Raw genomic sequence first — 27,123 nt, forward strand, 5'->3', positions numbered from 1 at the left:
CTTTTTTTTTTTTTTTTTGAAGATGAGTTCCAGAATATTATCAAAGGTTAAGAAACAAGAAAAGCGGTCCAGGCGTTAGCTCAGTGGTGCCACTGCCTGCCTCACAAACACAAGGTCCTGAGTTGGATCCCTAGGACCAAAAAAAAAAAGAAAAACAGAGGGAGGAAGGGCAGAAGGAAGAAGGAAGAAAGGGGAGGGAAGGAAAGAAAAAGGGAAGATACAGAGAGGGAGGGAGAGAAGAAGCGCAAAGATTTGACAAGAAGTGTGAGTGCTCCTGTATGATGCTTGCAGAAGTATAAATTTGATCAATATCAATACTAAACAGCTTTGAAAAATATATGCTTGGGTTGGGGATTTGGCTTAGTGGTTCCGCCGCCTGCCTCTCAAGTTCAAGGGCCCGAGTTTGATCCCCGGTACCAATCTCTTTTCTCTCTCTCCCTTCCAGAGAAGAGATTGGCTTGGCTAGTGGGGGCTACAGGAATCCAGGAGTGAAGGATGAGTCCCAAGCAACAGGAAAATGGGAACGTCCTAAACACCACATTGGTTAATCCTGACAAGCTTTTTTCTACTAATTTTTTTTCTTTTTCCATTTTCAAATAGCTAGTGATTGCCCCAGGGGTGGAACAGGGCAAATTCAAAACTGAGCCTTTCTGGCACAATGTATTGGATCTGTCTCTAAGTAATGCAGAAATTGTGGGCGTGAAAATAGATGGGGAGGGGAAAAAAGGCCAGGAGTTGATCATTCTTAAGTGGGTACGTGAGAGTTCAATGTAGTATTTGTCTAAATTGTATATATTTTTAAAGGTTTCATAATACAAAGTTTAAAATAATATATACTTATTATTTCGATCCAACCAGTCCCCTCTTAGGCATTTACTGTAACAAACAACTGAGAATACAAATATGAAGGCATTCAATGTAACATTACTTCCAAAAGTGAAAAGTTGGAAACCAGCTAAATGGACAATGACATGTGCCTGGTTGAATAAACCGATTCTTTTGTCCAGACATCTAATATTAATGAATTTTATAGGTATAAATGCTATTCTTAAATATCAGTAAGTGAAAAGTACAAGTTTAAAAATACGTGCATTAAAAAACTTGGAATGAATTATCACAGAATGTGTTCACAGACCATAGTTTTCTCCAGGTGGTGGCATGTTAAATAAAAAAAAAACTTTTTTCTGCTCACCTACATTTTCTAATTTTTCTACAGTGAAAATGAGTGCTTGTAAAACATAGAAAGGTATATTTAATATGTAAATAAGTGAATATGGAAACTGGGAAAGAATAAAAATAAGACAAAGCCAAAGTTACAACAGAGATCCACATGAGGTAAGGTCCTCCTGGCACCAGCTGCAGCTGGCCCAAATGGGCCTGGGGATCTGGAAGGTCAGCACCTGACTGCAGACTCCAGGGTGTCCGGGCAAGCACCCTACCCATTTACTCTGGCCAGGGCTGCCGTTCTCGATTACTTCACCGTGAACAGAGTCTGTTATTACCAACCAAGCACAAGGCTGGATGAACTTCCTAATTTTACAACTCCTGGCAGAGATGAAAGTGGCAACATTTCAGACTGTCGCATACATCAGAGGTCACTGTTGGGATGCGGCTTTCTGTTAGTGTCCACTCTGCATTTGCCCTGAACAAATGAGAGTGACCAAAGCAAAGCCATGGACATCCAGGCAGGCATTGTCTGTGCAACCTCCGGGCATAGTCGTCTATCTCTGCAGTGAGATGGGGAGCTGGCTGAAGACGATGTACAAAGACCCCACACCTCTGAAGCTATCTGCAGGAAGAATGGAACTACTGAGCCCCTCTTCTCTCCCCAAGTCTAATGTGGCTTTCAGTCCTGAGCGTCCAAGACACAAGTCCCCTGGGAACCCAGGTGTGAAGCCTGATGAAATCACTAAACATGTTCCCGGTGCCATCCAGCAACTGCCTGGCCTGTGCTTGGCCATCTGGATTACAAGCATGGAGACAGGAACAGAAATGACTGCCACAAGTGACAGAAGCCGTCTTTAAGAGGAAATGTAAGGGAAGCAGACACACCCCCCAAGTACATATTCCAAAGGCCACAGGAATGCTACAGCATAGCTATGACTCTCTAAGTGAGATGGTCACGTGAAGGTCCTGGGACAGCCAGTCTCCCTGCTGCGACCCTGCCTGGAGATGGCATAAGTGGGCAGTGGGCTTGGGGGTGCATCGTTTTAGGCTCAGTCCGATGGGAGGGTGCTCAAAATGCAGACTCACACTGTGTCCTGCCTGATGTTGAGATTTCTGCTCCCTCCGGTACCAGGGATCACCATGTGTGATCCAGGGCCTTGTGTCATATATGATGCGTGTGGGAGAGAATGCCACAGCAGCACACCACACCTCTCTCATAGTCCAACTGCAAGCCTTTACCTTGTCTGGATGCTGCTTTGGCAATTCTGGGTTTCCCACTGCTGAACCTTTAAGTACCATAGTCATTGAGCACCAGGGAAGAACAGAATTGCCACCTTCTCAGAGTCCCAGAACTTGAGGTCAACGGTAACTGTGGGAAATCTTTTATTGCTCCCACGCCTCCACTCTGCAGCCAGGAGTCCAGCTTGAGCTTCCTGGCGGATGATGATGTCACCCTCTTCCCTTTAAAAAAGTGCTATTTGATTGCTTTCTTCTTGGGAGCAACTTTAACCAACGGGAGCTGTGGGGATTTAGAGATAAAATCGTATCTTGGACCTTACTTATAGGAGTTTTATTGCACCAGGAAGAACACGGCAGAACCAAACAGAAGTACAAAGCTTAAAGAATGACCAAGGTGTGGGGCTGAGGCGTGTGGGCTGGGCTAGACATTTGACTTGGAGATTCCTAGCCAGCCCTAGAAGACAAGGACTGTGTTGCATAGTGTGACTCCGGGTAGGTTGGGGTTACAGGCTGTTACCAGGGCCAGGAGCTGTCCTCTTGCTGTAAAAACCTCTGAACACAGGAACCCTCTGCCTTTCTGGGGTGCTCCTGAGTCTGTCAGAAGAAGCTTGACTGACTTGGTTTCAGCTCTGTAACATGAGAGGCCTCTGCTAAACCCTGGCCTTCTCCACAGAACACACTCATGCTCTGGGCTGGGCAGATGGGAAGAGTCAATCTGTGAGGACGAGCATCATTCTGGCAGGGGGCAGAGCAGTGGATGCCCTGTGTCTCAGAGGGACCGTGTGAGAGCAGACGATGTGTACCAAGCCGTAAGGTGTTGAATTGTGGCCCCAACCCCCAAATTCATAAACCCTATGAATTTTTATTGTGTTGACTTATAATGAATGCTGCATGGTACCCTCACTCCAAAATTTTAAGTCCTACTTTAAATTCCTATGACTTTTAAATCTCCACTATCTCTGAATGTGACCTTGCTTGGAAATAGGTTGAGCAGATGTAATTAGTTAAAATGTGGGCATGAGGGTGGGCTGGAATCCAGACAGCTGGTGTCCCTTCATTCATATATTTTTTTCAGTACTGGGAATCAAACTTGGGACCTTGCACTTGCCAGGCAGCCGCAGTGCCACTGAGCTCCGTGCCTGGCCCAAATGTCCTACTTTTAATAAATCGGACACTGGGGGCCAGGGATTAAGCTCAGTGTTTCTGCTGCCTGCCTCGCAAGCGCAAGGTCCCAAGTTCAATCCCCAGTACCAAAAAAAAAAGTAGGAAATCTGGACACAGAGATACGCCCACAAGGAAAATATCCTGTAAAGACAAAGGGGGAAATCTAGACGCCAAGGAATGCCAAACGTGCCTGCAAAGCACCACAAGCTAGGAGAGGAGCATGGAGCGTGTCTTCTGCTGCATTCAGAAGTCACGATGATGATTTCCTAATCTGGGACTTCTGGCCTCCAGACTGTGAGACAGCACATTTCTCTTCTACTGGGTACAACAAATTCCCCCTTTGTCGCACTTCGTTACAGCAGCTCTAGCAAATGAATATATAAGCGTTTAGCTCCTTTCTTCACGTGGCTAAGGCAGTGTTCCTGGTAGTGGGCAGGAAGCTAGGAACACAGTGGCATATGACTGCCTCCAAATAACCATTCTTTTATTTCTCAGTATCAGAACAAGTTTTAACTAGGCACATATCTACCCGGAGTAAAGATTCCATTTCCCAGCCTCCCCAGCAGACAGCTTTGGCCAAGTGACTAATTTCAGGCGCATAGGAGGGAAGTAAGAGGCTGTGCAATTCCAAGGAGCATCTCCAGGAGAAGGCAGACAGTGCCGCTTTTCCCTCTTTCCTGCCACTGTCCCCAGGTCTTATCTGTCACCATGGGAACAGAAGCCATGGAGAAGCTAAGCAGCACAACAGAATCTGATGCTGAGGACTCACCAGCCCTAAACTCGCTGCAAGGACTGGCGCAGGACAGAAATAACTCCTGTCCTGTTTATAATATTGTTATTTAGGATCTCTGTCCTGGGCAGCAGAACTTAGTCCTGACAAGAGAGACATCATTTCTTAATTTCATGGGCTTATATTTTAGCATGGAAAATACGTCTTCCAAAAAAGCGTAATCCTAAATGGGTAGAGGATCACACAGAGGGATGGGCCAATGCAAGAGGGCAGTCATCTGGTTACAGGCTGGAGAAGCCCCTCAGGGGGACTACTTCTGAGCCGAGACTGAGAGGAAGGGTAAGGGGCTGGTGTAGGAAGCAGTGGGATGGGGAGGCTAAGCAGCCAGGATGGGCAGGACCCAGGAGGGGTGCGTATTCCATGAATTCCTCTGAACCCTGCAGAGACACATTTGCTGCATTATAAAAATAACATAAAAAGTAGTAACTGACTTGAGCTGATTTAATTAGTAGAAAAGACCAAAGAACAGATGATTAGTCATTGCTGGAACTGCTTAATCTGTATGCAAGTTAACAGTAGGAATTCTCTTCCATTCAACTTTTTGGATCATGGAGAGCCCAGGGGGTTAGGGACCACTGCTAGGTTGAAAGTGTCCAATCTTAGTACAACAAAGCTTAATAGTCAAATCCACAAATATTCGCTGAAACCTGCTGTGTGAGAGGTATTTATGCCAGGGATTCTGGCAGACATTAAAAGCATTTGGGGATAGGATCACAGACTTCCGGGTGCCCACAGTCTAGTGAAGATAAGAACAAAAACTCAGCCTCAGTAACAATACAAGAATTAAAAAACAACAGCATAACAGACTGGCCAAAAAGAATTGGATATGAAGTGAGTGGTACAAGTAGGAGGGCTTACCGGGCACTGTGACTGAAGGGGCTTGCTGGGAGGGCCGCCTAGAGCTATACCTTGGAGAAAGGCAGGAGTTCCATGGAAAGGGAGAAAGAATGCTGGAGACTAAAGCCACCAGCCAGCCAGGCACAGACCAGTGTTGGGCTGAGCTGAGGGACACCCATGCCAACGTCAATCATTACCATCAGGGTCTGGTTCCACACATTGTACATGCACAATCCAACCAACGCAGGATAAAAAAATATATACATATATTTAGAAACTGTGTCTGTACTCAATATGTAGGCTTTTTCTTTTCCTTTGCCATTATTCCCTAAACAGTATGGTATAACTATCTATAGCATTTACACTGTATCAGTGCCACCTTACAGGGACACATGGCCCGGGGACCCAACCAGTAACTTAGAAACGCTGCCAGTGCTCACGGGCCCACCATCCATTTCCTAGGGGAACCCGGGAGCAGGAGGCTGAGCCACTGAAGGCTGAGGCAGTCCTTCTGGCAGGAACTTGGGACCCAGTGTATCCTGACTGCTGCCCACTGAGCACCTGGGACAACCCTCATGCTCAGGCTTGGAGGCAGCAGAGGGCCTCGAGAAGGAAGGAATCCTGAACGCAATCTTTCAATTTTCTTGCTTCTGGCACCTGATGACTCCCTTTGTCTATGAGGGCAAAAGCACCGTCTTATTTCTGCCAAGGAGTAGGTGTCTACTGTGTTACCTCCCAACATCCGTTCCCTATTCTTCCCATAACTAAGCTCACTGGGTAGGATGGAGACTGCTTCCTTCATGTCTGTATAGATGGGCAACATCTATACACCAGTGAGGAGGTTTTACTAAATTCTAAGTGAAACCAGAATTTTCTGAATTGTGATAGAGCCAAAACAATTTTTTAAAAATTTTTCCAAGTCAAATAGAAACAGATCTTGGAGTTTAAAGAGTACTAATCACTAAAGTGATTTCTACCTCTTCATATCTTTCACTTATCACCCTGTTCTTCAAACAATAAACATTGACTATTGAGAATTTAAGAGCTATGTGAGGAATCCTATATACTTCCACATCAAATACTCTATTATTCTTTAACTAATTTAAAATCTAAATGTCTCATAATTACAAAGTTACCTAGGGGACAGTTCTTTTTTGGGGGTGGGTACCAGGGATTGAACTCGGGTCCTTGTGCTTGTGAGGCAGACAGCAGAACCACTGAGCTAAATCCCCAGCCCAACGGTTCTTAAACTAATTGATGGTGTCTGTGGTATTCAGTTATAGCAACAGAAAATGGACTAAGACACCACCCACCTTTGTTTTTATTTTTTGCTTCAGCTAATTTGGGATGGACTTCTGTCACTTGCAATGGAAAAAAAAAGTCCTATTTCATTCTTTGTTTTTTTTTCCCTCGGTTCCCGGACAAGATGCTATTATAAGAAAGGGGCTCAGGAAATGCTGCACTCACAGCAGGACACAAGCAGATGCTGCTGATGGTATTGCCATGGGCAAAGTTGGATGGATGTTTTTTTTTCTCCCCACTTTTTTTTTCCAATACTGGGGATCAAACTCAAGACCTCACGCTTACCAGGCACGCTAGGTGCCACTGAGCTAAATCCCTGGCCCTTGGATGTTTCTTAGGAAGAAAAATTGTGAGGATAGATTATCTTTTTCTTAAGAGCCTTTGTATGCTGGTAACCATCTATATGTGAAACGTTATGTTTTCTAAAAATGTTGCCTCTAAGTGAAAGCCAGTTTGAGGACATTGTAACTGGGATCTGCTTTGATCATCTTCACTTCCAGATTCCATTCAAGTAGAAGTCAATTTTCTGCTTTATTCAATCATAATTATTATTTTTCTGCTCCCCGCAGACTTTCAAATTGTCAGTTTAGCCTTTAATTGAACTTATTCTTTAAATGCAAAAACAGCCAGATGAATTAAGCATTCTTCCCTACTACTAGTGTTAATCCACAGTGTATGCACAGGTCTGACAGCCGCTCTGACAGCTACTCTACGAAATGTGACCCAAACAGGCCCACCACATAATGATGTGTATCTGTACAGATGCTTTCCTGGTTTTTAAATATTTTCCTTATTTATAGGCCTGTCTGGTTTTAAGAAATACAGAAACACCTTGAAATATTTCTGACCTCAAATAAGAAAAACACATGTTAGTTTGATATTGTAAGATTTGTTTCCACCGTCAGGAAAGGGGTGTGTGTGTGTGTGTGTGCACGGGTGTTACAACTATGAGAAATGGTAACTGTAAAGACTGCTTAGCAAATCACAGCAAAGTCCAAATGTCACACTTACTTAGAGCAATGAATAACTTGGAGACCCTTTACTTAGAGTACTGTATGTCCTCTGGCATTGCTGAACGCACACATAAAGGGAGTAGTAAGGGTGACTTTTTATTTAAATAAAATGTTTTCCTGTTGACTATTTAGATGGCTCCCTTCAAACATTATTTTTGGCTTTGAAATTATATTTTGAAAAATTATAAAGACAGTATGGGAAAAATCAAACACCCTTAGTCATAGAAATGTACCAAAATGCTTTTATTGGTTAAGCTGAAGTGCTATTATATACATGATCTTTCCTATCTTATTTTAACCCTAATATATGTATTAATTTACATCCTGCATTTTTTCTCCACACAGTAGATCGGAAAGGTTTGGAGAACTATTTTATGAACTTTACAATAATTATTTAAACGGCTGCAAAATATTCCTTTGGGTGGATACGGACTACTAAAGATCACCTCCCTTCTGCTGGATATTAAATTGTTGTTATCATTATCTCGCTATTACAAAACTTCCCCTGATGTCTTTGTACAGATGAATATTTCTGTGGTTAAGATTATTACTTTAGAAGGGTTTTCTCAAAGTGGAATTAGTGAACTAAAATGTATGAACCATTTTTATAGTTCAACACATACTGCTAAACTTAATTCAAGGGCTATACAGATACGTACTCCCACTGGCAATGGATAAGAAAAGCCCTGAGTTGCTACAGCCCATATTCCAACCAGATATTGGAGAAAAAAAAATTTGGAAAAATTAAATCTTCCTCATTCCACTAAAGCTATCAGCCTGCTATGTTCAAAGAAGTTGTGCATAATTCTGATATCTCTAACGCCCATGTTTTGAAACACATTCAGAAGAGAATAGTCTTGCAATTTTTTGGTAGATTGCATAACTTATTAAAGTTATTTAAAAAATAAATAAAACTAGCCAAAAGGGAGGCCAAAAGGGAAGAGAGACCACAAATGGCAAATTTTGCTTTGCTCAGCTCTCTTGGATGAGAATGCCTAGGACCGGTAGGCTTGGTAAGAATGACCTGCACCTTTGCTCTTGGGACACGCAGGGTTTGATCTTTGTCAAAGAGCTAAAGACGAACAGTGGGAGCTTTCAAAACAAATTTTTCCTTTACTTAGAGTAGATTACTGTATGTCCTCTGGCATTGCTGAATGCACACACATAAATACGATATTTCCCGTGGACAAAAAATATGCTTATCCATTATCAATCACTTTTTCCTTTAAAAAAATTATTTTATCCCATCCCCCCTTATCATTTTTTCAACGATAACTGAAATAGCTAATAGTATACAACTCTACATTGCTAATTTGAAGGTTAAAATTCCATTTTCCAACTAGATAAATTCCTTACTGATTGCTTCTCCCAAAAACCACCTATGCTTTTGGGATAAACTACAACTCACCCCTTGTTCTGTGTCAAAACCCTGACACGGAACAAGACATCTGCCAAGTTTGTCTTTTGCTTTATCCTAAAACAAGTGAGCATGGCTCCTCCACACTGAAAGGACTCCGGGCACATGATAGAGGGTTTTCAAGTTCAAAGCTAAAGCAGAAACTAAACTCGCTACTAAAACTCAGACTGATCTATTCTGCTGGCCTACACTACGTGTCATTTTTGAGAAGAGACTGTAATGTATAGCTGATTAACCAACTGCCAAGTGCTTCTCCCACAGATGACAGGAAGAAAAGAGACACACTCCTATGTATCTTTTATAGCTGGCCTGGTTCTTGTAAGGGAGCCAAGGAACGCAGGCCTGTACTGTATTGCACCAGATCTACGGGTCAGATTTCGGGCGATTGCAGGTTTCACCTACACCGCCAATGAGGCAGCCTCCTGCAAGTGAGCCAGGCTCAGATGACAGCCCGATCCTACTGCGCAGACAAATAAAAAACACTTCAGAAGAATTAGAGAGTTAAGCTTTTTTAAAAATCAAAATTAAAAATTAGAAGGGAATTAAACTGTGCACCACGTCTGTAGAGCAAATGTTTTTAAAGGGGAAAGGAAAAAAAGGGAAAGTACATAGGTTTGTCAGCACATCTTTTTATATAATGAGCTGGATATTGATGAATAAATTCAGACACACTCCCTCTGTCATGAGATTTGTATTCCAGAAAGTGATGACAAACTACCTCATCTGATGACATAAATTTTTTACATTTAACTTCATATATATATATTGCTTTGTTTTGGTACCGTGGATCGAACTCGGGCCACCGCACTTGCAAGGCAGGTGGCAGAACCACTGAGCCAAATCCCTGGCAAACTTCCTACATACATAAAGCCAAAAATGGTAAAAGACAAAATCCCAAAAAACTTCAGCAAATATAAATGTTAATATCTCTACTGTAGAGTTTATTCAAACCAACGACAATAACAAAAGAATACTACAATTCCACCTAATAAGCAAAGATTGTGACCAGAAAGTAAGTCTCTAGAGTGGATCCCAATACCTGGTTAACAAATAGCTAGAGTGTGGACTTCCTGCTCAAACACATCAAGTTAAAATAATGAGATATCTTTTTTGTTTACTATCAAATTAATGCTTTCTTAACAATAAAGAATTATACAGATTTAGAGAAATTATACTCTATTCATCGCTGATGTAATGTGTCAAGGACCGACATACAACCTCTAGTAAGTGCTGCTTGTGACGATGCATAAATCATGATTCCTTAATTTAGAAGATTTCATGTGTTGAGCCTTATCAGAGCATTCATTTTTTCCATTTGATTACTGATTACTAATTTTCCTGCAAAACGAAGTTGTGTATGAACAAAACTTATTATAACACAAAAGAACTCTCCAGTGAACTGACCATTCAAATCTCTCCCTGCTTACCCCTGCATCCAGCATTGCAGGTTAATGTATTTGTCAGTTTTTCTCCTTCATATTGTTTGTTTCTTTCTTTCTTTGAGACAGGGTCTCACTGTGTAGTTCAGGCTGGCCCTGAACTCACTATGTAGCCCAGGATGGCTACATAGTTCAAACTTGCAGTGATCTCCTGCCTTAGCCTCCTGAGTACTGGGATCGCAGGTACGCACCACCACACCTGGCTTCTTCCTGAAAAAGGACTGTCCAACAGTAGATTGCAAATAAAATGCAAATCCACCTCAAGGGAAGATGTGAAGGTTTTGTTTTTTGTTTTTGGTTTTTGATACCCGGGGTCAAACTCTGGTTCTTGCGCTTGCAAGGCAGGTGGCAGAACCACTGAGCTAAATCCATGGCCTGAAGATGCAAATTTAACCCCAAAATCCAGACTGTCAGGAGGTTGATGAAAGAGATGGAGAAATACCTAAATCACAGAAGAAGCTTCTGATTGGCCCCATGAGAACCTAGCAGAGATTAGTTAACAATTGAGAGAAGACAGACAAGAATTGTGACACTGCAGTTACTTCAAAAAGAATGATTTAAACTGAGTATGGTGGCGCACACCTGTAATTTCAGCACTTTGGGAGGCTAAGGCAGAAGAATCACAAGTTCAACACCTGTCTGGCAACTTAGCAACCTGGCAAGACCTTCACTGAAAAAAAAGGTTCTGGATTTAATCCTGAATACAAAAATTAAAATATTAAAGAGATGCCCTTAGGAAAACCAATGAAATTTCAAAATTTTTTCCTGAAGTTTGACCTCGGTGATTTCATTTGAATGTCAAACGTAAAAGATGTCACCATATCATCACACTGTCAGAAGAAATACTAAAATCAAAACAATTTTTGTAAATCTGAGTTCATATATAATTGCAGTTATGAGATATAATTTTTAGTTTAACTTTTTAACATAAAATCTAAATCAAACTTTATTGACTGCCTTAACATTCTGATCTCACTTAAAATAACATGGGGCCGGAGATTTAGCTCTGTGGTTCCGCCACCTGCTTTGCGAGCCCAAGGACCGCAGTTCAATCCCCCGTACCAAAAAAATAAAAATTAAAAAAAAAAATAACTTGACATGAATAGGTCTGGTTATGGTCAATTTATGTCTGGACAATGAACATTCCTGTATATGGGATAACTGAAAACAAGAATAATCATGAATGGGAGAATGATAGAAGGTGGTGATGCCCATAAGTCCACTACTCAGGGTAGGGGATGAGGCAAGAGAAGCATAAATTCCAGACCATCCGAGCAATTCAGCAAGATCCTGTCTCAAATTAAAAACTAAAAAGGGCGGGAGAGGTAGCTCAGTAGTAGATTGCTTGTCTAGCATGGTCAAGGCCTGGGCTCAATCCGCTGTACTCCCCCAAGGAAATTTTTTAAAATGAGAAGAATCCAGGAGAATTACTGAATAAATGATACAACAATTTATGTTGTAAATAAGAGCCAGTCATGATGGTGCAAGCCTGTAATCCCAGCACTCTGGAGGCTGAAGCAGGAAGATTGTGCTGATTCAAGGCCAACCTGGGCTACACAGTGAGTTCAAAGCCAACCTGAACTACAGAGCAAGATGCTATCTCAAAAATAATTTAAAAAAAAGATTTTTAGTAATACGAAAGTGAGATATGCTAAGTGAAAAATTATAGTGTGCTATGATCACAGCTATGTTTCTTAAATTGCAGAGAGAAAATTAAAATTATTGGTTATGAATAACAAGAAACGTTTTAATAGCACCACATGTATTGATACATTTTTAGGTATAGATAATAACATTATAGGGAATTAGAAACTTTTTAACTGCTTCTGTAATTTCCAAACTTTCTAAATTATTTTATTTATGGTGGTTATTTTATTTTGGTTCAATTCCCAGTACAAAAGAAGAAACAGGAAGGAAGGAAGAGAGAGAGGGAGACAGGAGGGAGCTGGAGGAAGGATGCATGGAGAGGGAAGGACGAAGGAAGGAAAGGAGAAAAAGGCTTTAATGAAAAATAGAAATCTGGTCTCTTCCCCAATTTTATTTCCTAAGACAACTTTTTTTTTTCTTTTCTAAATAAATGTGACATGCAGCATGGAATGGTGAACGTAGAATTTCATCAAAATATCAATTTACTGATTTATTCTCACAGCTAGCATTCTTAGAAATATCTTTTGAACTTGGCTCTAAGAGATCTCAAGCAACTCTTAGCTATTTTTCTGGCAGTTAGCTTATTACTAAACAGTGTACATCACTGTTATTTTCTAATTTATATTTTAGAAATTACCCATTGACTGCTTCCTAGAATAAGAATATAGCTCTCTTGCTCCACCCATGACCTGCATCCACTCAGAATATTATTTTAATTCACAATCAACTGTTTACTTAATAGTATTATTCTTTGCAGAGCCAAGTTTTGTAATAGGATTTGTTTTCTTGTACAGCCCTTTGTTTTGCCTGGAGTTAGTGCCTTCATTTTTCATTTGCACATTTTTTAGTTCAGGCTGGTCTTGAACTCAGGGCAATCCTTATGCCTCAGCTGCCTGAGTTCTGGGATTATAGGTATGTGCTACCATGCTCTGCAATATTTTTAAAATTTTTTCCCTATGACATCCCAGTTCTTTGAATTCTGTTTTACTTGGACCCTCTCCTACTGGAGTTCTCTACTTTCTTTATCAGTGTGATTGGTTTCTTTCTCAGCCTGCTGCACAGTTGTCAGTCTTTTCATTACTCTCCCACATGAATCTGCTTTCTCCTGGATCCCACTGTTCCCTTTCTGGAGTTGGTCCCTTTTTTGTTATGTTTTATCTTGCATAGCATCTTTTTAAAGGTATATGGGAGGTAATTTTTTATGCAAGTTTGAAAATGTTTAAATTTTGTTTGCATAATTGATAGTTTGGCTGAACACAGAATCCTAGGTTAAAGTAATTTTTCCTTTCTCTTCTCTCTGTGGATACTAATTGTATTTCTTTTCAAACTTTCCCCCCCCCTCTCCTCATGGAATTCTGTTTCTACCAGGCTTCCATCCTCTGTTTTTCTCCATCTCTTGTTCATGATAGAGGTTTCCTTCATGCATCTAAGGAAACCATTCAGCCTAGTGGAAGTTCTGGGTATATGGCTGAGATAACTGGATGATAACCCAGTGTTGTTTGCTGGGGCACCTGAGTGTCAGGATGTACCTCTTTCCTACAGGCTCACTGAACTCTCTGGGGAACCATCTTCAACCAACCTTTCCACCCTAACCCAGGGACTTGGGCATGCTCAGTAATCACTCTAGAGCTGAGCTACACCCCTAGTCCTTTTCACTTTTTGAGACAGGAGCTCACTATGTTACCCATGCTGGCCTTGAATTCTGGGCTCAAGCAATCATCCTGCCTCGACCTTCCAAGTTCCTGGGACCAGTCATGAACCACTGTACCAGCTCTACCAATCTTGTGCCTGCGGGGTAAATTTTCAGGGGCTCACTTCACATGTGAGAAGAGGGATGCAGGGCCTCCAGGTCATTCTCTGTATACAGTTTTCATTTATTACCAGGTTTTGAAGCCTAACCCTCATCTTACCTCTCAAATTCCCAGCCGCCCTGTAGTTCTACAGGACAAATAGGTGCAACATCAACCTCTTGGCCTTGGCCCCAGATCAGCTCCCTGTGGTTATTTGATCCTGCTGGCTCCCTGAGCAGGACAGCTGAGCTGAGCGCCTGGACTGGGTCTAAGCCTGACTCTTCTGTTTACTAACTGCGTGACCTCAGGCAGCTTCCATTTCCTGACCTACCAAATTAAGATGCTAAGTAAAAACCACCTCACCGAGGTGTGGGGATTATGACTGTGCCGTCACTGAGCTGTTCTTGGCATCAAGAAACGCTGAGTAAATGGTAATCAGAGTCATTGCCAACGCTGATTTATGACGTTTCTTCCAGAGCTAAGCATCCTTGACAGTTCCATGCCTGTAATGTTAATTTGCAGAATAATTAAACTGAATGATAAAAATTGACCAAATGAGTTTCTCAGACAAATGCTGCACAGCACATCCCAGTGACCCATGTAAGGATGGATGCATTTATTGCGAGAAAGGTTGAAGCAAGTTCTAGCACTGCTTCCTCACCATGCTTACCCCAAAGGCTGTCGTGCCCCACAGCAGGGATCAAAAGAGTTTGCGGTCTGTATTGTACGATTTTATGGATCAGAACCAAAGTCACAAGCCTGCTTTGGGGATTCGTTTTAAGGCAGACATGAATCACAGCCTTGCTAATTCTTTGCCTTGGAACATTTTCCCTGAAACTATTCTTTTCATTTTTTCCTTTTTTTTTTGAAGGACAGGGTGTTCCAAATCAATGAATCACTTTTTTTTTTTTTTTGTACCGAGGCTCCAACTCCGGATCTTGCGCTTTTGAGGCAGGCGGCAGAACCACTGAGCTAAACCCCCAGCCCTCAGTGAATCACTTTTATCCATAAAATGTAATGGATGAGGTGATATCAGTGAAAAAGGCAGAGGAAAGACCAAAGCCAATGGAACACAGGCAGGTATCTCTTCCTCTCGAATAACCCGACACTCACCTACATGCACAAGCAGAAAGAGCCAGAAGAAACGATGGCCCACAAGAGACGATGACCCATTGGGAAGGTATGAATCAGTACCTTAGCAGGGTAGAGAATAAGAGATGCCTAGGGAGGGCTTGTCCCTGAGAAGTGGGTTGACTGGCTCTGCAGAACCCAAGAAAGGATCAGGAAGTTCAGGCATCAGGCGCTTGGAGGAGAGGGGCTGTCAGCAGGAAGTCTGGGGGAACATTCTCACCCGTGGTCCTGCCCCACCTCAGCCCCTTCCCATTCGAGACCAGGGCTTCTAGGGAGAGGGCAGCACAGATCTGAACTCTCTCAAGTCCTAGGCACAGCGAAACAGGGACCTTTACTGCATACTGAAATCTGGTGAGCTCTTCCACACTGACTGTGAGACCAGGCCCCTTCCCCTCTTGGCGCCCAGCATGCTGGTAACCAGCCTGTGTCCCAGGAAAGGCTGACCTGTCTTTCTGAGGCAACTTACCTATCCTAGAGAAAAGGTACTTCACGGGCCACTAAGGGAAAAGCAGTCCTCACCCACCTATCCACCGTGAAACCCCCCTGCAGAGAATCCCCGCCTATATTCTTCTTGTGTGGCTGCTGCAGCAAATGACTATAAATAACAGAAACTCTTCTGTCCTGAAGCCTGAAGCTGGAAATCTGTTTGCTGGGCTCAACTCAAGGCATCAACAGGGCCAAGCTTGCTCTGGAGGCTTTTGGGAAGAATCTGTTCTTGCCTTTTGCAGCCACTGGTAGCTTCCAAGTCTGTCTTACAAGGACACTTGTGACTGCATTGTGATCCTACCTGGTAATCCAGAATAATTTCCCTATCTCAAAGTCCTTAATGGAATCATATCTGCAAAGTCTCCCCCAGATGAGGGCACATTCAGAGGTCTCAGGATCCCCAGCTCCCATAGGTCCCTAGGATATGAACACACCTCTGGGGTCTGTTGCTCAGCCTACACCACCAGCTACATCCAGAGAGCTTTCAGATCAGGCTTTACTTTCTCATATTGAAATGTTCATGAGATCCAAACATTTCTTCCACCCTTAACAGGTATCTGAATCCTTCATTTTATGAATTGTCCATTCAAGGCCTTTATCTGTTTTATTTTTATTTTGCTGTGTTCCCATATATTAAGAGAATTTTATCAATAAGGTCAGTGACACTTTATCTGACTTTTTTTTTTTTTTTTTTTTTTTTTTTTTTTGTTTTGGAGTTAAATTCTACCACTGAGATAGCCCCAGTAGCCACCTGCTATGTTTATTGAAAATGCTTTTCCTAATTTGCATTTGCCTATTTACTTTGCTTACAGGTTTTTACTTTGATACACAAAAAATTTAAACTTTCTGTAATCAAATTTCCTTTGAAATTTCATTAATTGCTATTATTTCAGAAAGTCTGCCTTACCCTAAAATTAGACATATACTCATATATTTTCTCCAGATTTTATGATTTCTAAAGTACCTAATTTTATAATCAATGTGGAACTTTTGTTTGGTTTGGTTTGGTTTTTTGGTTGAGACAGGGTTTCATGTAGTTGAAACTGACCTGGAACTCACTATGTAGCCAGGCTGGTCTCGAACTCACAGTGATTCTCCTGCCTCAGCCTCCCGAGTGCTGGGATTACAGGCGTGTGCCACCACGCCCAGCTTAATGTGGAACTTTTATAATGTGTATTACAAAGCAAGAATCTAACACTTTTCCTCAACTTAATTGTCTCTCCCTTTCCCTATTACCTCATCATATGTCCTGACCAGCATAAATTCTTGTATATTCTAGGATGTGTCTATGAGCCCTGTTCAATCATCTTAATTCCTCTGTCCATATTTACTGTACCATTGGTTAAGAATCCAAGATTGTTGGGCTGGGGATTTAGCTCAGAGGTTCGGTGGCCTGCCTCGTAAGCCCAAGGACCCGAGTTCGATCCCCAGTACCACAAAAAAAAAAAGAATCCAAGATTGTTATTACAAATACCTATAGTCCATCAAAGCACCACAAAATACTTTTACATCTTCTCATTTTTCCAGATTTATATCATTATTCATTTTTGGTGCCTACTCATTAGCTACTGATCTAGAAAAGTTCATTTTTATCACAACTCATGTACATGTATTTGGAAATATTTAAGTATATCTTCTTTGGGGGGGTACTGGGGATCGAACTCAGGACCTTAAGCATGCGAAGCAGGCAGTGTAATCCCTAGCCATTGAAAATATTTAAAAACAGACTATTTCACATTTTGAAAGAAAAGAAACTAGAGACACTTTCCCTTTTTGTTAACACAACAGTCCATTGAATATCTCTGCTGGCTTCATTAATTAGCTAATTCAACAAATACCATGTGCCAGCCACATTCTAAGTGCTGGGAGCACAAAACAAAAAGATAAAAGCCCTCGCCTTTGCCTTTGTACTTTCCACCAGAGGAGACAGATAAAAACAGGATAGGTAAACTGTAGAACGTAGTGTATCAGATAGTGAGGGCTGCTACAGGGAAAAATAAATGCGAAGAGGGAGCCTGGGAATTCTGAGTAGGCGAGTAGGAAAGATCTCCCTAGGAAGCAAGCAGGGGAGCCCAGCTTCTAGGCCTCCTCCTTGCCTAGGGCTTTTTTATCCTGAGCTTTTGCTAGAAGTATTAAAATAACAACACTGACAATAGCAGACCCTGTGGCTGAGTTCCTGCTCTGTGCCACAGAGGAGTCTGGGCTGCTGCTTCTGCAAACACTGTAGACCCATGTGAAGATCCTGCTTCAGGGGCACAAAGCTAACTGCCTTGTCACGCGTTCCTCAAACCTTCCACAGTGTGGATCCCCTGAGAGTTGTGTCTGTGCCCCAACCTGTGCACCAGCTTTCATTTCACCCCCTGGAAACCTCTGTCAGAGAAGGAGCCACTGCCAAGTCTGAGAGGGAATCTGCTGAGGCCCACGTTCTACCAAAATGGCACCCATACTGAGAAATTTCCAAGAGAGCGGTGAAGTAATGTCCCATGGCCACAGAACATCAAGCTAGAAAGCATCCAGTCTAGCTTGCAGGAAGAACACAGAAAGTACCAGGAGGTTTGTCTCCAAAAGACAAAAAGTAAAAGCAATGAATGTATTTGACCGTTTGAGAATTTATAGTTCTCTTGAGAAGGTGGAGTTCGTTCTTAACAAATTAAGCAAACCAAAAGTAAAGCAGTTATTGACTCCAAGAAAATGGAAAATTCATGAAACTTAATTGCAATATACTATATGGCTGAACAAGAGCAAAATTAAAATATATCCAGCACATATTTTGAGATTAAAAAGTGTGATGTAACTAGTGAGGGTAGAGGAGGGGTTTTGTGTGGTGGAGATTTGAGAGCTACAGGCTCATATTCCATACACAGAACTAGTGCTTCAATTTGAAAAAATAAATAAAGAAAATGGTAGCGGAATTAAGGCTATTGTGTGGAAATAGGGATGAAAACACCAGAGAACTGGCTAAACTAGTTGCAAATGATTGCCCTCAAGGAAACAGATTATGGGGGTGGCAGGAGCAGAGGCTGCTGTGCTGTGATTTATGGCACCAAATGGTGCTTAACTGGTAGTGTTTTTGGTGAGAAGAAAAATATTTTAAGAAAGCATGTTTGATCATGTTTTTCAGCCTGATGGTGAGACACTGACAGTGCACAAAGGAAGACCTTTTTTATTTTTTTATTTTTAATTTTTTGGTACCGGGGATTGAACTCAGGTCCTTGTGCTTGCAAGGCAGGCCACCGAACTGCTGAGCTAAATCCCCAGCCCAGGAAGACCTTTTTTAAAAAGTCATTTTTTCCTTTGATAAATAGAAACTATAATACATGTATCATGTATACACTGCGGAATGGCTAAACCAAGTTAACAGGTGCAGTACTTCACGGATCTTGATGTTTTCAATAGCACAGCTAGTAATGATACCATGTTGTATAGGAAATTCTTTGACAAAGTTAAGGAGCCAGGCATTTTCCTCTATAATGTGACATAAATGGGTTATTTACATGAAAATTCCCAGTGTATCTTCAGGTATACTTTAAGTATATCTTAAGTCAAGTGCATTAACCATTCATAGCTTATCAGTATCATAGGCAAAATGTTAGTATATCAAAAGGAATCACTGTACATTGTATTCATCAAATTCATCATGAGTTAACCATCTACATTACACTTACAGGAATGAAATAGGTGGTAGGGAATCTTTGAACTGCAGAACGAAATACGAAGTTCCTAAAATATTAAAAAAGAAAACACTGATTTTTCTAAATATATTTTTAAAAGTGAAGATCTTTGTTAATTTACTTCCTCTTGTTACATATTTAAAAATGACAACCTGGATAGGAGATGCCTGGGTGAGGTTTAAAAGCTGTAAATAAACTGGGTGTCGTGGCGCATGCCTGTAATCACAGCACTCGGGAGGCTGAGGAAGGAGGATCACTGTGAGTTCGAAACCAGCCTGGCCTACATAGTGAGTTCCAGGTCAGTCTCAACTACATGGTGTGAGACCCTGTCTCAAAAAAAAAAAAAAGGAATATTAAAAGCTGTGATATTAGTATGTAAGTACATATGTAAATAGACCTAAGTGAGATGATTAAAAGTAACTTTTTTTTTTTTTTGCAGTACTGGGAATGGAACCCAGGATGCCAGGCAAGTGCCCTACCACTGAGCTACACCCCTAGCCCTTATTTTTTATTTTGAGATAGGATCTCATTAATTTCCCTGGGAGGACATCAAACTTGTAATCCTTCTGTCTCAGTCTCTGCTACTGTGCCTGGGTAAAAGTAAGTTAACTAATAAGTACTTAATTACCTGGAAGGGTACTTGGGAACTGGTTCAGGAAGAACCTCATACTGCCCCGGGGAAAGCCGAAGTGACTACACAGAAGAACACGGACAAGAAAACAGATTAGTACAGGTCATAAAATTATTATTATTATCATTATCTGTCATTCATAGTCCTTTAAGGCCACACACAATATTACCATTTATTTTCTGTGCATCATTTATTTTCTACTTCAATAGTGGGAAATGTACACTTTGAAAGGTGGAGCTTCAAAACCATCAACGTGTATTAATTTTTCATGGTGAATTTTATAGAAAACATGCCTGAGATGGGTGCATGGGAAAGTGCTAATTGGTCACTTTTTTTTTTTTCATTTCTGGGGATTAAACCCAGAGGCTTCATACTGAGCTATATTCCATCCCTATTTAAAGTTTTTAAAGTTTTGAAACAGGGTCTAAATTGCTGAACCACAGAGGAAATAAGGGAAAAGAAAAAAATATGAGAAAACGAAAAAATGGAAATAAAGTTTTTGTAAATAGGGAAGGGAGGAGGAGGGAGGGGAGGGCAAGGGTATGGGGAAAATGAGAACCAAGACCTGTATGTAAAGGTACAAGATCCCAATAATAAATGTAACTGTACGGTATACCTAAAATGTACCGATAAACTCAATGAGAGAAAAAAATGGCTGAATCACCCAGGCTGGGTGGGCTCCAACTTTGATACTCCTGCCCCAGCCTCCCAGAGTGTTGGAATTACAGGTATGTGCCACCGCACCCAGAAAATGGATAACATTTTGAATTTATTATATTCAACGAATTGGTTCCACCCTTTGTGGCTTGCTCTGGGTCCCCAGCATGGCGCTGGTGGTGGGGAATACAGTGGAGGAGAGATGTGGTCGGTGGTCCCTGACCAGCCAGAGTAAAGGCACGCGAGAAACAATCCAAACAGAAAACACTGGAGTCAATGCTGAAGCAAAGTCAAAATAAAGGAAGTTGGGTGAGCCAAAGACAATGAAGATGACAAGATATGAGGAAGGCATTTAAGAAGGGAGGACTTCCAGAGGGCAGCCAAGGAGGGTGTTCCAAGATGGAGAAGCTTTCCAGGAGACACTATCTGTGCCCTAGGGAAACTTGCTGCACACTCCCTGGGGGCTCCCTGCCCCTGGGCTGTGGAAATTAGCCCAGAGATTTGAGAAGCTGGGGAGTCAGGACCAGAAGGTGGAGAGGAGGACCTGGGCAGGGAGAAGCTGTGGCAGAGGATTCTGGGAAGGCTGCTTCCTGCAGGGAGCCAGCTTCCTCCACTTCCCAGTGTTTGTCATAACGGAGACTTTAGGAAACAATATTGCCTTTGTGGAAAATGACACATCTTTATCATCCACCTGGGGGTTAGGCCTTCTGGTTTACCCAGCTCTGTCTCTCCCATGTTAGTACACAGTTTCGATCACAGAGGCAGCTTTTTGTGGAACAGCAACAACAGTACAAACTTTATGATGAAATGTGCACACTGTCCTGATGCACCCATGCTTAGTTAATTGTCCATTCAACATAATAAACACCAAGGAAACCAAGGTATTTTCATATCACACTTAAGAAGTGCAGAAACATGCAGAGTGCTTTTGTGGGAGCAGCAATGTCCCATTTCTTGATTTTGAAGATGGTTTGGATGTTGCTTTCCATTCACTTTTTGTTGTGGTTTGGTTTTTCTTTTTCTTTTTGGTACCAGGGATCGAACTCAAGACCTTGTGCTTGCCAGGCAGGCACAGCACCACTGGGCTAAATCCCCGGCCCTCCATTCACTTTAAAGTATGATTATATGCTTCTCTCTCCCCCTCCCTCCCTCTCTGTCCTGACTCCCTCACTCTTTCTTCCTCTCCCACCCATGTTCAAGAAAAAAAAAAAAAAACAATTGAAACTGGGGAGCTTTAAAGCAGCTGTTTATCCATCTACACTCAGCAATCACATAAGATTTCTGTAACAAAGCTCTCATGGGAAACCTGCTAGTCTGGAAAGGAACTCTGAGCCTGCAGCATCCATATTTGTCCTATTGTACTGCCCATTTTTTCCATCTAGCACTACTGAGAGGAAGCTGACTTTTTCCATAAAGTCTTGAGTAGTCAGACACTTGTGAAGGGACTGCCTGTCTGGATTTCTCCAGTGCTGTGGGCAGCAGTTTGCCCTGTGACTTCTCTTGCTGATCTAACAAGTGTTAACTGTTCAGCTTGTTTAGCTTTCAACCTGTTAATGGGTTGGATTGCAATTTACATGCAGAACTGGAAACCAGAAAACAGTATGACACTATTTTGGGAACAGTCCCACAAAAAGGGGGAACAGTATTGACTCTCACCCCTCTAGAAGCCCTACCAAAATAATGCAACGGCAAGTGCAGCCAAGGGCTGGCAGGCGCAGTATTTCCAGGCACCACTGGCAGAAATTTCATGCTGTGCCCGTTCTCTCTGAGGAGCAAAGGATCTTAGCTCCATGTTGCAGAAGAACATCAGTGACTCACTGCCCAGGTATCTTTGAGTCTGAGAAACAGACACCACAGGACTTTCTCACAAAAGAAACATGTCTAGTGGTACCAATGACACTGTTCTTGTAATTTCCACAAGAACCACAAGTTTTCCATACTCAACTTCCAGACTTCATTGTCATTCGCCACACTTGGCTTATCTGTATAGGACAGTCAGAGCCTTTGTAGTGGCTCTCTGAGTTCAGCCTCAAAAATATTTCAAAAGAAGCTAACTTTGAGGGCCATATTTTTTCATTTACATGAACAAGGAATTATTGCATGTGATCTACTTTGGCTCTGTGCCATCCAAATAGTTAAATCTTGAGTCTTCTAAGTGACCAGCACCCTCCCTACCCAACCAGGTAACTTCTCTGTAGTAGAGCTAGTGCTCCTGCGTGGCTACTTGCTTTGACCTGAGACAGATACTGGAGCAGGGAGGGGACAGGATGGACACATTTGTTTCCTTTCACATGAGTTTCATCTTCCAAAGCAATACTAAAGCTAACCAGGACAGAAGTCAAGAACAATGTTTAACTTCATCGTTTAATTGTGACTTTCACTGAAATATTCCCAACCTGGGAACAATAGAATTTCTAGCATGGTACATGTAAAGAAAGAAAACATTTTAGAGAACAAAACTATTAGTTGGAAAATTTTTTTTTAGTTCTTTACTAATGAGCATGATTGAAAAGAGTATTATTTTTTACACTGAAAACAATTCAAAATCTACAGAATGAAAAAAAAAAAGTGTGCATGCTACTCATCTATTCTTTACTTTCCAGCTGTAAATCCTCACTGGAGAGGTCCACAAAGACATAAGCGGAGCACTGCTAGTGGCCCTAGCCTGGTGGTTCTGCTGAACACTAGCAGACAAAAGTAAACCTCTTCTGGAGAAAAAAAAAAAATCTCATCTTTGGCTTAGGGAAATTCACAAAAATAAGTTATCAGATAATCACAGATTATTAAAGATAATCAAAGACAAACATGAGTCTATACATAGAAAAATCTAAAGACTTTACCAAGAGATTATTAGACCTGGAAAACATTTCACAAAGTTGCAAAGTACAAAATCAACATACCCAAGGTCCTGAGTTCCATCCCCTGTATCAAGAAAAAATCAACATACAAAAAGTAGCATTTTTATACACCAATAATGAACTTTCAGAGAAAGAAATCAAGAAAGTAATCCAATTCACAGTAGGCCTGTTGATCCTGAGAAAAGTCACTCAGAAGTCATACACATCATCACAATGCCTTTATCTTTGGTTATCACTCAGGAGCATTTTTGCCCACCACAGGACATTTGTCAATGTCTGGTGCTATATTTGGTTGTCATAGCTGGGAGGGAGATTGCCAATAGCATCTGACAAGGCCAGGAATACACTACATGTTATATATAATATAGCAAAGCTACTCAAAACGTCAATAGGGAGAAACCCTAGATCAGAGATGCAAGTGGAAAAACAAAAAGTCAGTTGCCTTCCAGGAAGAAGTCTAGGCAGGAGACAGAAACTTGCTGATCACTGACAAATAGATGGTCCTCAGGGCCTGGAGACTGCAGGGAAAGCAACTGGACCAAGAAGAGGTCTGAATTCATGGGGTATTCCAAGATGAACAGACCAGAGAAGGAGCAAGGTAGCAAAGACAGCTGAGAAGAAGAACCAACAGGGAGGATTAGAAAGAGGTGTGGGAAATTTGAAGAGAGAGGAGGTGTGATGAACAGGGCCACCTAGGAGAACAGGGAAGTAAACAAGGTAGGCAAATACACTCAGGGCCCAGGAGAGGTAGCGGGTTTAAAACAAGATTACCCAGGGCCAGGGATTTAGCTCAATGGTGCCGCCACCTGCCTTCAAGGTCCTGAGTCCAATCCCCGGTACAAAAAAAACAAAGCAAAAAAAACCAAAAAACAAAAAACACAAGACTACCCAGCCACATGGATGCAGCCACAGGCCTGCAGTTAGATTTAACCAGAGTGTGCTGGCTCTGCCAACCATGTAAAATGAGTAGTCAGGGCTAAGGAAATATTCAGGGTTTGTGGGAAGTGACCATCATGATAACCATGCAATTTAAGTTTTGCAAGGAAAACAGCAGTGGGTAGAGGGGCTGTGAAAAGGCAGGAGAATCAATGGGTCATAGGTTAGACAAAGGAGAAAATTGTTGGGTACTAAAGTAAGGCCAGAGAAAGGTTCATATAACTGAGATTATACACGGTTATGATTATGGGTCTTGAAATCTGAGAAATGATGGCCTAAGACAGAAGAGAGATCAAGAAAGTGAAAAGCCAGGTTGTTGGAAAGTAATCTACTTATACTGACCTCATAACAGAAGTCATGGAAAGTAATTGAGCAAAAGGAGCTAAAACCATCAAGAACAATAGAAAGCAATCCTGCAGCCAGGAGAGGATGGCAAGGCCAGGGAAAAGCAGGCCACAGGACTGTATATGTGAGGAGAGATAGTCCCATTTTCAAACATATATTTTACAATGAAAATACATTGTCTGATCAGAAAAAAATTACTGTAGAGCTGGGGATTTAGCTCAGCGGTTCAGTGGCCTGCCTTGCAAGCGCAAGGACCCAAGTTCAATTCCAGTACCACCAAAAAAAAAAAAAAGTTACTGTAAAAATTGTGGAACCACCACAAATTCTCTTTTGAAACAGCCAGATATAGATGCATATATACACATTTAAACACAAACCACCTCCCACTGTTTGATAGAGAATCTCCAATTGAGTCACGTGCTTTAGAAAAATGTACTAAGAATAGTAAAAAAATTTTTGTTTTTGTTTTGGTACTAGAAACTGCACCTAAGAACTTCCTGCATGCTAAGAAAATGCTGCTCCTGAGTTGGGGATTTAACTCAGTGGTGTTGTCTCCTGCCTCTCAAGCCCAAGGTCCTGAGTTTGATCCCTGGTGCCAGAAAGAAAGAAAAAAAAATACTGTACCACTCAGCTATAAGCAAAGCCCTCAAATAGTAAAAACTCTTTAAAAAGAAAAAGCAGCACCAATGAGTATACAGTAAATATTCTATTAAAAATTATAACTGGGCATGGTGGTGCATACCTATAATTCCAGTATTCAGGAGGCTGAGACAGGAGGATTGCCATGAGTTCAAGGCCAGCCTAAGCTACATAGTGACTTTAGGACCAGCCTGAACTACAAAGTAAAACCCTGTAAAAAATTATGAAGCTAAGTGGGGTATGCCTGTAATACCAGCTACTTGGGAGGCTGAGGCAAGAGGATCACAAGTTTGAGGTCAACCTAGGCCTCAAAGTAAAATAAAAAAGGTCAGGGACACAGATCAGTGGTAGAGTACTTGCCTAGAGTATGTAAGGTTCTGGATTCAATCCCTACTACTGCAAAAAAAGAAAAAAAAAAATGGAGCCTGAGAATGTTGTCTGTTCTATGTTAATAAACAACACTAATGTATATCTACCCCAAATTCAAAATTACTGAGTTCTATTATAAAAACACCAGAATTTTACATTTTATAGATGAGTAAACAATGATATATCTGAATATATCCCCTTGTGAACATAATTTCACTTCCTGTGGAAAGTGAAAATTAGAAAATAGTTTCTGGAGCTTGCTCCTTTGTGGGAGGGAGGTAGGAAAAGATAAGAAAGAAGAAAAGTATGTTTTCAGAAGGCTTATTCATTCCTTTAGGTGAGGCGAATTCGTTGGTTCTTGGTTTTTAGTTTTCTTAATACCAACATCCTACATTTCCACAGTGGCCCTTTGCCCCCTCTTGGAGACTTATAAAGACCCAAGAAGAGAGGAAGCAGAAGGGAGGGAAGTAAATGGCAGACAAAGCAAAGAATGACTTTCCATTTAAGGGGTCCAGGAGAATTTCACATGTGGCCAGGCTACCTGATGCCAAGACATAAAAGCATAATTATAATTTAATGTTTGTATTCTCCCACGGAAGTGAATTAAGAAAGATTTACCCAACGAACACTGACCATTCTGTTGTTTCATGGCTCTAATTTGCAAAGCAGCAGGAAGAACCTTTGTGTAGGACACACACATGCTCAGCCCAACAACCACAACCCTTTGTTCTTAACTCAGCCTCTGGTCACCATGGGTTTCTTCCCAGGTTGTCACAAGAACTTTCTAAAAAGTCATAAATTGGAGACAATTATTAGCCTCTTTCCACATGGGGAATATTAAGGTACAGAGAACTGAGACAAGCAATCAAAGTCCCAAGGAACAAAGCCCCAGGTCCAAGTAAGTCCCTTGAACAGTTTATATTCTTGTCACTTCCGTGCCTTCAACAAGGCCATGCTGTTCCTGCAGTTGCCTCCTTTGGATCCCACCTGTCTATGTCCTGTCCCTCACTCCACTTAGGGGCACATGGGAGACTGGAAAGAGCGCTGGATTTGGGCTCAGAAGCTCTCAAGTCAAAGTGCTGCCTCACCTACGTATTTACTCCTACGTGTCCAGAACAAGTCAGGGTGTCTATTCACCTCAGTTTTCTTCCATGTAAAGTAGAGAGAACACCTGTTCAGCTTACTTCAGAATGTTTTAGAAAGAAGCAATTGCAGTCTGGGAGGCTGAGGCAGAAGGATCACAAATCCAGCTTGGATAGCCCTGTCTTCTGAAAATAAAAATTTAAAAAGGGATGGGGATATAGCTCAGTGGTAGAGTGCCCCTGGATTTTATCTTTCAGTGTCACATACACACACATACAAAAAGCAACTGAGAAAGCTGGGCATGGTGGCGCATGCCTATAATCTCAGCTACACAGGAGGCAAAGGCGGGAGGGAGGATGGCAAGTTTGAGGCCAGTCTAGGAAACTGTCTCAAAAAATAAAAATTTTAAAAGTTGGGGATGTAGGTCAGCGCTAGAACATTTTTCTAGCATGTGCTGGGTTCAATCCCCAGTACTACCAAAAAAAAAAAAAAAATTTTTTTTTTTTTTTAAA

General features: G+C 41.6%; 1 protein-coding gene across 2 annotated transcripts in view; it reads right to left on the bottom strand.

Moving 5' to 3' along the window:
- Positions 1-27,123, bottom strand: part of Stpg4 (sperm-tail PG-rich repeat containing 4) — a 36,302-nt gene that overhangs the window by 3,732 nt on the left and 5,447 nt on the right. The window contains exons 4-5 of one of the 2 annotated variants that reach the window (XM_010615789.2): positions 19,722-19,786; positions 19,088-19,142 (exon numbers count right to left, since the gene is read on the bottom strand). The exons of the other annotated variant lie outside the window; for it this stretch is intronic. Coding sequence (XP_010614091.1) covers positions 19,088-19,142; positions 19,722-19,786 — 120 coding nt within the window. The remainder of the gene's footprint in view (positions 1-19,087; positions 19,143-19,721; positions 19,787-27,123) is intronic. 2 annotated transcript variants of the gene reach the window in all.

Source organism: Fukomys damarensis, unplaced genomic scaffold (genome assembly GCF_012274545.1).
Source record: "Fukomys damarensis isolate Sample0158 unplaced genomic scaffold, DMR_v1.0_HiC HiC_scaffold_2, whole genome shotgun sequence".
NCBI classification, from domain to species: domain Eukaryota; kingdom Metazoa; phylum Chordata; class Mammalia; order Rodentia; family Bathyergidae; genus Fukomys; species Fukomys damarensis.